The 10,819-nt window shown below is 54.8% G+C and overlaps 2 protein-coding genes across 4 annotated transcripts; one reads left to right on the top strand and one right to left on the bottom strand.

Moving 5' to 3' along the window:
- Positions 1–567: 567 nt before the first annotated feature.
- On the top strand, positions 568–7,670 carry GPATCH4 (G-patch domain containing 4). Of its 2 annotated transcripts, XM_077901123.1 has the most exons (8): positions 576–1,255; positions 3,249–3,384; positions 3,842–3,915; positions 4,003–4,095; positions 4,169–4,255; positions 5,861–5,952; positions 6,200–6,250; positions 6,461–7,670. In XM_077901123.1, exons 2-8 carry the CDS (start codon positions 3,306–3,308, stop codon positions 7,248–7,250), a joined length of 1,266 nt encoding a protein of 421 aa, XP_077757249.1. In that variant the 5' UTR covers positions 576–1,255; positions 3,249–3,305; the 3' UTR covers positions 7,251–7,670. The 2 variants fall into 2 exon arrangements, with proteins under 2 accessions (XP_077757250.1, XP_077757249.1); XM_077901124.1 differs by lacking the exon at positions 4,169–4,255 and having other exon boundaries at positions 568–1,255.
- Positions 7,671–7,832: 162 nt separating this feature from the next.
- On the bottom strand, positions 7,833–10,306 carry NAXE (NAD(P)HX epimerase). Of its 2 annotated transcripts, XM_077901125.1 has the most exons (6): positions 10,100–10,306; positions 9,895–10,003; positions 9,696–9,806; positions 9,507–9,620; positions 8,411–8,558; positions 7,833–8,086 (listed from the first exon to the last, which is right to left on the bottom strand). In XM_077901125.1, the coding sequence occupies exons 1-6, from the start codon at positions 10,297–10,299 to the stop codon at positions 7,884–7,886; spliced, it is 885 nt and encodes a 294-aa protein (XP_077757251.1). In that variant the 5' UTR covers positions 10,300–10,306; the 3' UTR covers positions 7,833–7,883. The 2 variants fall into 2 exon arrangements, with proteins under 2 accessions (XP_077757251.1, XP_077757252.1); XM_077901126.1 differs by lacking the exon at positions 9,696–9,806.
- Positions 10,307–10,819: the final 513 nt, after the last annotated feature.

Here is a 10,819-nt window from a genome sequence, read left to right as displayed (position 1 = left end):
GGTTTAAACCAGCGTCCCCATGCAGTGTATTTTAAAAGTAAAGTTAGGGGCATTGGGTGGTTGAGTCGGTTAAGCCTCAGATTCTTGATTTTGATTTGGTCATGATTGCAGGGTCTTCAGATGGAGCCCCAGGTCGGCACCACTGGGCATGGAGCCTGCTTGGGATTCTTTCTCTCCCTCTCCTCCTCCCCTCTCTCTAAATATAAATAGGGGCTCCTGGGTGGCTCAGTCGGTAGTGTCTGCTTTACCCTCAGGTCATGATCCCCACGTGGCTAGCTCTCCGTTTTTGGGGGGGAGGGAGTCGGCTTCTGCCTCACCCTCTGCCTGCCGCTCAGCCTGCTTGTGCTCTCTGGTGAATGAGTGAATTTTACAGGAAAAATTAGATGTGACAAACTGAGTAATGTGGCAAAGCTTTCCCGGGAAATGCCACTTTTCCTTTTCGCAGTTCCAGGAGTATGTGCTTCCGTTACCGGAAATCCTGAGATAGGGAGCTGGTGTGTGGGGGGGTGTTCAGGTGTTAGTTCTTCGGTGGTGCGCGAGGCTGAGGTACAGTTTGTGTGCATGCGGCATGTGCAACTCCTTAGCGGAGCCTCACACCAGGCAAGTGCAAGGTCCTCAGCCGGCCCCCAACGGCCGGGATCCGCCCTAGCTAGCTCCAGCCCTCAACCCCCGCCCTGCAGCCCCACGCAGCGTCTCCGTGGACCCCGCCAAAGCAGGTCCGCCCGAGTGAGGGCGCGCGTCTTCCGCATCTTCGCAGCACCAGTTCCAACCTGGCAGCTGCCCCCACAGGGTGATGAACCTACTGCAACCCCCGAACGACCGTCCCCGGGCTGAGTATCCATCCCCGCAAACTACCCCCGAGGGGCCGCTTCTTCGCCGCCCGTCGACCCGCCCAGGCAGCCTTGCGCGCTGCCTGGAGCTTCCTTCCCCAGCTCTGGGACCAGGACTAGCTCAGCGTTGCAGCCAGTGCTGTGCTCGGCGTCCCGACGGCTGGCCAAGACGATTCCCTCGCATCCCGGGGGCTGCAAGCTAACCGGAAATAGAACCGCCCCGGACCCCAGGAAACTGGCGTTCGCGGGAGAGCTTCCGCCACATCCGCTGAGGACAGAGCGCCTCCCCCACGCCTGGACTTCCGGGTCCACGTGCGCCTCTATGGTGTCCGCAGCCTAGAGGGACCGACCGGCACTTCCGGGAAGATGGCGGCGCACAGAACGGGCGACGCACGTGTTCGCGCGGAGAGGGCCCCGCGGTGACGGTAAGTGGCTACTGCGCCCCGAACGGAGTCAGTAGGAGCCTGGGCTCAGGAGTGAAGGTGGGGCAGGACAGTGTCCTTGGCCGTTGGAACTACGGCATGAGGAGGGAGGCCAGGGTCGGGGTAGCGGCCCTTTGGAAGCGCTGTCAGATGGGTGGTCCTGGGACCCTTTTCCAGAAAACTCAGGTTGATCAGAGAGGGGACGGTTCCAGAGAACGCGCTCGCAGCCTTCCCGGGCCCGCGGGGCACCGCGTGGGGCCTGGTTGCTTCTGTGCAATTACCGTGGGCAGTCAGCTGAAGCCGCCCGGATCTGGGTCGTACCGCTGAGCGCATTCCACTCCTGCATTAAGTGCACGGGGTTGCGGAGTAAAGCCCGACCCTGATGCGGGGGCGTGTAGTTCCGAATGACTGCAGTGGTAAACCTCAAGGCGGGCAGCGCGAAGAGCTGTGAGAGACCAGTTCTGGGATGCCTGAGATCCTGGATCTGCAACTTGCCAGCTCTTTGCTTTGGGCAAATAATAAACTTATCTGTGATTTCTTCTGTTAAGTGTCGGTAATAATATTTCCTAAGGGGACTGTTGGGAGGATGAAATCAGACGATCTGTGTAAAGAGGTTAGCAGGCTGGCATTGAGTAAATGACTTTTAGACACTGTTGTTATTACGAAGATCTGGGGGCTGATGGATGAGAGATAACTTCCGGGAGGAGGCCGAGTTTTGAGGCGCCCTTAAAAGGCCCCAGTGTTCGAATTTTACATTTCTTAAAATTCAAGAAGTAAGATAGAGCCGTTTCTTCGCTTGGCTTTTTGTTGGGATTCTCAAGGTACCTGGTTTTCGGGTGATCGTTCTTCATAGTAGAAATGTGAACAGAAATATAAGTCATCCTGAATTTGCCTGCTCTAAATACCAAGCCAGAATGGGCAGCATTCTTAAGCCTATACATATATTTAGGAGAGGTGACTTCAGCTGATGTGGCTGATTAATATCATGTTCACTGGGCCTTCTTAAACACAAATGCAAGTTTTACCTTAAAAAATTGTCACATTGGGAGGCTTAGGGTTACTCCACTAGTGCCATTAATCCTTAAAAATGGTCTGCAATCCCTGTGATGAGTTACCTTAATACAAGTTAACTTTAGTGAGTTAAGTCAGCAGTGGTGGTCTTAGTTTTGTGTGTCTCGTGTGATAAGCTGGATAATGCCATTCTGGGCTCCCAAAGGAGAAGCGCCTAGATGACTAGTAATTGTGATGGGATGGAGGCCTCGTTGGAGGTGGGCAACCTGGGCTTGTATTCCGGCTCCATCTCTTATTAGCTATGTGACGCAGGCTTTGTTTTCTTTGCTTGTAAAGTAAAGGTAATTGTTATCCACAGGACTATCAGGATTAAATAAGACAATACAATAGTATGTGTAATCAATCTGTGATGCATGAAATGATCAGTGAGATGGACAGTTTCAAAAGGGGTGTTCCAATAAGAGTGAAGAGCAGCAGTGAGGAAGAGGTGCAGAGCCCCCACACTTGAGGTGACAGCCCTGGAGCATCGGTATGAGATACGGGCTCCGCTGAGTATTCTTATAACTCAGGTTAAAAATCTCTTATCACCTTTTTTTACATGGCAGTAAATCTAGGGAGCTGTTAACCATGTCGTGGCAAAGAGCAGGGCTGTGCCGGCAGGCCATCTGGTTGACCTGGAGCAAGTCACGTTTCCTCATTTGTGAAGTACGAATGATAATACTTTCCTGAATGCAAAGTTTAGGAACCCTTTCTGGGCTAGGAACATTAAACACTCATGTGGTGAGCTCTCCGTAAATTTGGGTGTTATTAGTAACACCAGTCTTACTTGACTTTTCAACATGCTGATCTCTGTGGTCAGCAGGGAGCTCTCCCAAAGACCAGGCCTCCTCCCTTTGTCTACCCCACACTCAGAAAAGAATTTTTATGAGACCAGTCAGGATGGATTGGATGGATGATTTGGGCATTTTCTCCTTTTCTTTTAAAGGGATGATAATGGCCTCTTCTCTGGTGAGGGCCTGAGGATAGTGACTCTTCTCTCACCATGAGTGCCACCCCAGAGATCAAGAGTCGTGGGATGAAGTTTGCTGAGGAACAGCTGCTAAAGCATGGATGGACACAAGGTCATCCCTGGGGGGCCCCTTCCACATCCCCCCAACTCCCTGCCCACCTTGTGGTCAGGTGAACAGCGTCATCTGGGGCTTACCCGTAGTAGTCCATTCACCTGGAGGAGGAAAAGCCAGTTTAAAGGGCAATTTGCAGAAGACAATTTCTAAGTTTCCGGAAAATGGTTGGGTAGAAGAAATTTGACAGTAGGTCATGAGAGCAAAGTGATCGGGGGGATAGGGGAGGGAGGAAGGGTCATGACTTCTGTCCTGAAATAATCATGAAGGAAAAGACGGCTTGGACTCAGACAAAGGCAGGGACACTGTATGGAGAGGTGCCAGAAAGTGGGACTGGAAGGCGTCTGCCAGGGATGGAGCACACTTGGTGTGTGGTGTGGCGAGGAGTGGCACATGGGATGCCTATGAGGGCTCGGGGCAGGCAGCAGAATAAACCCAGTCACTCACTTTCCTGCAGGCAAAGGCTTGGGCCGGAACGAGAACGGCATCACCCAGGCCCTAAGGGTGACACTGAAGCAGGACACTCATGGGGTAAGACTGGGAAGGCATGGATGGGACATGAGGCCCCGAGGACAGGATGGAGCAGGGACAAGTCTTGAGCTCATTCTTATCTGGCAGGTGGGACATGACCCTGCCAAGGAGTTCACGGACCACTGGTGGGATGAGCTTTTCAACAGGACTGCGGCCAGCTTGGTTGTGGAGGCTGGGCAGGTATGGGGTGCTCATGGGCATGTGGGGGTGAGGGGCACACCTGTGTCACTCGTTCACTGACGCCTCCCCACAGGATGGAGTACGGATAAAGCGTCTTTCAAAGGAAACAGGCCGTCATAATCATCCCAAGCCCAACTTGCTGTATCAGAAGTTTGTGAAGGTATTCGGGGCTGGGAGTGAGAGAGTCCCTCATTTTTCCTTCCCTGGCCTCCCCCAGGGCCTGAACAATGGCTTCATGTGCCTTACCCATCCTTACCTGTTGGAGAACTATCTTAACATGGTCAGTCCTGTGACCAACCTTGCTGTTGCTTGCTTAGCCTGCCCAGACCCTCTGCTAGAATTAGATCTTTGGGTCTCCTGGATCCCTGCCTTCTGCTGAGGGCAGTGATGGGTGGGTGGTGGGGCGGGAGGGGATGTCCAGTCCAAAGGACTTAGAATCCAGAGGGGATCTGAGAGATTATCTGACCCATCCTCTATTTTGCAGTTGTGGTCACAAGCAGGGAGAAGTGGCTTGCAGACAGGACCAGAATCTGGTGCTTCAGACCCCTACTTACTAGCATAGCAATAGAAGGGAGCTAATGTTCAGTGATCATCTGTTATGTGGGTCTTCTATGTTATATAGCAAGTTTTTCTTGTTTCTCCTCCTCCTTATGGCCATCATCCTCTCCTGCCTGATTTCATTCACAGCCTCATAGCCAGACCCCTCACCCTTTCACTGTCCACCCCAGTCAGTTCACTGACCCAGTGACTAGAATGCTAACAGATTTCACTAGGACTCTGGCTCATCCTTGACCTAGGATGACAGTCCTGATGTGTCAGACTGGCTCATAGGGCCCTGAGGCCTTGACCTGCACTCACCCCTTTCCGGACCTCTAATACTTTTAGCCAGGTGGAATCAGATTCTTCTGAAAGTACCACCTCTTTTCACCTGCAAGATTTTGCACTTCCCACTCACTGCCTGCAACAGTCTGCTGCCTTTCCCCCTTTTGAGAGGCCCATTTTGATGGTCCTCTAGAGCTCACCAAGTTCCTGAAACTTCTTCCCCAGACCCTGAAGTTGGATTGGTTATCCTCCTGTGGCACAGGCAACACTCTGCATCTGCCTATGTTCTGCATCCTTCCTTCACCCCACATGTAGATTCCATATGGGCTATCTCATTTGTGTTCCACTCTTTATCCTCAACCCATTGGTCCATAGTAGGTTCTCAGTCTGCTTAAATAAAAGCACTCCAGGGACACTTGGATGGCTCAGTGATTGAGGATCTGCCTTCGGCCCAGGGCGTGATCCCAGGATCTGGGACCGAGTCCCACATCAGACTCCCTACGTAGAGCCTGTTTCTCTCTCTGCCTGTGTCTCTGCCTCTTTCTCGATCTGTGTCTCGAATAAATGAATGAATGAATGAATGAATGAATAAATAAATAACATCTTTAAAAAAATAAAAGCACTCCACCGCAGGTGTGGGGGAGGGCGGTGAGAAGCACCATCTTAATTATCAGTAGCACAGGGAATACACCAGGTGGACCTGGTACACTCCTCCATCCCTTGTTCCCACCCACTGGGCACCCTCCAACCCTTGTAGCTGCAGCCCGCCTCCTAAGTTGGAAGTAAGCAGTGGCCCACCTCTCTGTGAGTCTGCAGGGAGCTGTCTTGGGGGCTGGCAAACTTGTGCCTATGGCTATCAATTCCTGAGGGGGTTCTGGGAGGGAAGGGGGTTTGGCAGTGGTTTGGAATCAGCTTTATCCACCCCTGTGATCACCCCTTTTAGACAGCCACACTGACTTCAGGTGGGGAGAAGCCAGACAAGGACTTGGAGAGCCACAGTGATGACGACAACCAGGAGCCCAAGCCTCCAAAGATGTGAGACCTCATTTCAGTGCTGGGGGCATGTGGAAGGAGAGGCCTTTGAATATCAAGAGAAAGGGCCAAATCTCAGGCCTGACTGGGCTTCTTTGGCTGGAACTGTGTTGTACTCATTTTTGTATACCCTGCACCAAGAAAGTGCCAGGTCCTGAATGGGAACTCAGTGTTGAGGGAATGTTTTAGAGGGCAGGAGGGGTCAGGCCTTTCCAAGAACTGGTTTTGATTCCTGATCTTCCCCCAACAGCCTGACTGATGAGATGCTGCTCCAAGCCTGTGAGGGGCGCACAGCACACAGGTAAGTAGTGGTCAGCTCCTTGGGCTTCCTTCTCTTCTGCCCATCACAGGTCCAGCCCTGAGAATGGTCTGTGCCCCTTCTTGGCATTTCCTGCCCATCCCTGAGGCTCCTGAGAATAGGCAGCTCCTCCCCATCCAGAGTTGCCTGCATCCAGAGGACTATGCCTCTTTTTGCCATACCTTGCTTTGACCTGGGCCCCTTTTGTTTCAGGGCTGCTCGTCATGGAATCACGATGAAGGCTAAGCTTGCTCGGTTGGAGGCCCAGGAACAGGCCTTCCTGGCTCGTCTTAAAAGCCAGGACCCTGGGACCCCTCAACTGCAGTCTGAGAGTAAGCCTCTCAAAAAGAAGAAAAAGAAAAGGAAGCAGAAAGAGGAGAAAGCGGTCACAGCAACCACCAGAAGTGCAGAAGAGGAGTGCCCAGAAGAGGCTGGCCAGGCCAGAAGCAGGAAGAAGAAAAGACGGCAACAAGAAGCCCAAGAAGAAGCTGGGATAGACGAGAGGGAGGGAGCAACCGTTGGTAATGTGGATGCAGAGGTGGCAGAAAGGAGCCGGCCTGCAGAGTGGGAGAGCAGAGAACAAGCTGATGAGCCCTGCAGGAAAAGAAAGAGGAAGGGCTCGGGGGTCTCAGATGGAGGGGCAGGCGGCCAGGAGGCCACAGCCAGCACAGGGACAGGGCAGGCAGAGAGGTGGTGGCAGCCAGAGGAGGGGGACTGGAACAGAGAGGAAGACGAGGAAGGGGCTGCTGTGGGGGCCAGCAAAGCAGCACATAAAGCACACCGAGATGGGAAAAGCAGGAAAATCAAGAAGAAAAGCCTGCAGCCCCAGGAGAAAGAGGAGGAAGTCAGGAATGAAGGACATGAGGAGGGCAGCAGGACTAGGGAGGCAGTGAGCATAGTGCACACCAGCTCCAGCCACAGAGGTGAGAGGAGGTGGCAGGAAAGAGCTGGAGTCAGCCCTGACCAGACACCAAGAAAGAAGAAACAGAAAAAGAAAACCTGAAGGTCAGGTCAAGGTGGGGCTCTTCGGATTCCTTTTCAGGAGCTAAAGCCTCAGACCTGAGTCGACACAGGTCCCCTGTACCCTTGCAGTGAAGAGGGCCCTCCCAAGGAGGATGCTGAACTCTGGAACTCCAGCTGCTCAAAGTTGGGTGTGGACATGGTATTGTCTGCAGTTTCTAACCCTGACATGGAAAACTCAGGAGCCTGGCAGTGGTAGGATGCAGTGCTCTGGGGCTGTGGGGATGAGCAGGCAGACGCCCTCTGGAGGGACATCCTTGTTTAAGACAGCTGCAAACACAGCAAGTGTAAGATAGAATCCAGCCCAGAGGCTGCCAGCCCCAGCACTGTAGTACACAATTCAGCATCAGCTCTGGTTCCCAGCCTGGGAACATCCTGAATACAACAAATTAGTTTCCTCGAATGCCTCCAGAGAAATTACTATTTTCATTGCCCCCAAATGCCACAGCCACCTTCCTTGCCCATTTTGTTCCCTCAGAGAGGTGGCACCGAATCTCAGTGTTGCTTTCTGACTTCTGCCACCCATTAACCATTATTGCCAAGAAAGTTCCCAGGACTCCACAGCTCTGGAGAGAGCCACTAAGTCTTTATTGGGAAGAAGCCCATTCATCTTCCCTCACTGAAGACGGTAGACACACTCCGTGTCAGGGTAAGGTGGCAAATTCAACTGGTACTTCTTTTCTAGAGCAGGTGGTACAAAACGACCTCCCAGATAGTGGTAGCGACCAGTGAATTGGGTTGCAGACTTTTTGGGTGCTGTCAGGGAGATGAGCAAGTCTGGCTGGATCCCTCCAGAGTTTCCCTTCTCCACATCCCATCCTGAAAAGAAGGTGGTATTCAGGAGAGGAAAAGGCCAGATAGGTCTCCTCCTCTTCCATACCTTGCTCTACCCTAGTTCTGAAGGAGTGGGAGGCCCTGTGTCGCCACCCAAGAACTTGCATCCTTGAAGCTCCATGTACCCACACAAGGTCACTCCTAAACTCTGCTCCCTGGCCCTTTTGGGGAATCCATAAAGCAATGTTCTGCCCCTCTAGACACACCTACCTTTAACTTAGGCCTGAGCCTTGCCTATCTCAAGACAGGGCAGGGCTGCATCCACATCCTCATCCCCACTCTCACCCCCACCTTCCTTGGACACAACACCTGAAGGAATGTCGATGCTTGCAATGGGCACAGTGAGCCCATCCAGGACACTCAGGATGGTGCGGAACGGCTCTCGAACATCACCTTTGAAGCTGAAGCCAAAGATGGCATCCACCACCAGCTCATACAGCTCATCAATCAGCATGGGCTGTGGAGCAGAATGGGGAAAGCACGTCAGAGCCAGGTGCTGCACAGAGTATCCTCAACAGGAAAGGGCTGTCCTCTGCATGCACTATTTGCAGAAGCATAAACACTTCATCTCATTCAGATGGTATTCTGGGGCCTAGACATCAGTGCAAGTTGGTCACTGATTTAGGCTGAGTCCAGACACGCTTTCTGTTCTCAGTGCCTGCCTGCCACTGAGAAGGTATAGTGTAGGACCACCTGAGGCTGGGACTCCGGACAAACCACTTGCCTTCTCTGGACCATCTCAGTCTCTTCATCTAAAATGTGTTAAACTTAAAAAAAAAAGTTCTAGGGATCCCTGGGTGGCGCAGCGGTTTGGCGCCTGCCTGTGGCCCAGGGAACGATCCTGGAGTCCCGGGATTGAGTCCTACGTCCAGCTCCTGGCATGGAGCCTGCTTCTCCCTCTGCCTGTGTCTCTGCCTCTCTCTCTCTCTATCATAAATAAATAAATAAATCTTAAAAAAAAAAAAAAAGTTCTTTCCTATCCTTAAGCCCATGTCCCTGCAGGAAGGGTTTTTAGGATGTGGCAGTCACTTCAGCCCTTGAAAAGTGGATGAGTGCAACCCGGGTGGCTCAGGAGTTTAGTGCTGCCATCAGCCCAGGGCCCGATCCTGAAGACCGGGATCCAGTCCCACGTTGGGTTCCTTGCATGGAGCCTGCTTCTCCCTCTACCTGTGTCTCTGCCTTTCTCTGTGTCTCTCGTGAATAAATGAAAATCTTAAAAAAAAAAAAAAAAAGGACAGCATGTTTACTGCTTTCAGGACAAGACCTGACCTCGCAGGGAAAGGTCCTCCTGCTAGGAGTCCACCCTCCAGGGGAAGGTAAGCAAGTGAGCTCGGCCTGAGTACTTGAGGAAGAGCAGAACATGCGCCGTGTTTCTGGAAGACGGCACTCAGCTGGCACCACCTACCTCTGGGGGCATTTCACCGAGGAAAGGGATGTCCATTTTCTGACACTGGGTCACCAATGCGGTGAAGAGTGGCTTGTTCGGCCTTTTGGGATAATAAATGGTTGGCTGGTAGCCCTGGAGGAAAGGAGGGGGTCGTTGGAGCCCAGAGCCCAGAGCCCCCGCCGCCCTGGCCCCCGCCCACATACTCACAAAGAGCTTGAGGTGCCGAGCGCAGACCAGGCCGTCTCCTCCGTTATTTCCAGGTCCGCAGATGACCAGGACCGCGGGGGGGCTCCGGGACATGGACGTGGGGGGGTAGGCCTGGGGTGGGGGGCCGGAGGGGGGTTAGAAGAGCTCCGGGCCAGACTAGCGCGCTGTCCCCGCCACTTGCCGTGCCCAGGCCACTGACCTTAGCAATGGCTGTGGCGCAGCTCAGCCCAGCCAGCTCCATCAGCTGGTCCACGCTGAACTGGTACTCGTTGAACAGCTCCTCGTCCACCGCCTGGGCCTCCTCCTGGCTGCGGACACCCACGGCCTCAGTCTCCGCCCCCGGGCGCCCGGCGCGCGGCCCGGCCCAGTCCCCGCCCCGGAGCAACCCGCCGAGCCTCGCCTACCTCAGGTACTTCACCGCCGGGCTCGCCATGCCTGCCGGCTCCCCGCCGCCGCCCGAGTGTGGTCGCCGCGCCTCCCACCACGCGGACCCCGCAGGGCAGGCTCCGGCCCGGCCCGGGACCCGCCTCAGGCGCGAGCCGGCTGCCAGAAGCCCGAGCCCGAGCAGCGCTCGCAGCGCGGACATGAAGCTCGCCCGGCGCATGCGCAGCGCCGGCAACGCCCCCTGGAGGTGGGGCCGCAGGCTCGCCCCGCCCCCTCGCGCGGGCGCGGGGCCGCGCACTCCCGGGGCCCCGGCGCTTTGCTGAGGGCCGCGTTGGTAATAGTAGCTCCTCGGTCGCGGGCGGCCCATTAGGGGCCGCTGGTGGCAGGGCGGGAGGCCCGGGGCCCGGCCCTGGGACTTCCGGCGGCGTGGACCCCGGCACCCCTGCCTCCAGCGCCCTGCAGCTCGCGTTCTCCTTTACGCTTTAGGCCGGGCTGCTCCCGCGACTCGGTCCTCACCGGAGGGACAGCGTGGTGGGAAGGAGGGGTTCCCCATCCCAGCGGGGCGTTAGAAACGAACGGGCTCGGTGCGGCGGAGCCGGTGCCCAGGCGCTGGGTCGTTTGTGCACCCGACCCTGAGCAGGTGGAGTCCTCCGAAGGAAGGAGGCGTCGTGCCGCGGAGCAGGGCTGTGCGGCCAGCGAGCAGCGAGCAGCAAGCAGCAAGCGAGCGCAGAAGCTGGGAA

Source organism: Canis aureus, chromosome 6, assembly GCF_053574225.1.
Source record: "Canis aureus isolate CA01 chromosome 6, VMU_Caureus_v.1.0, whole genome shotgun sequence".
Lineage (NCBI taxonomy): Eukaryota > Metazoa > Chordata > Mammalia > Carnivora > Canidae > Canis > Canis aureus.
This window is presented reverse-complemented; position numbering and strand designations above follow the sequence as displayed.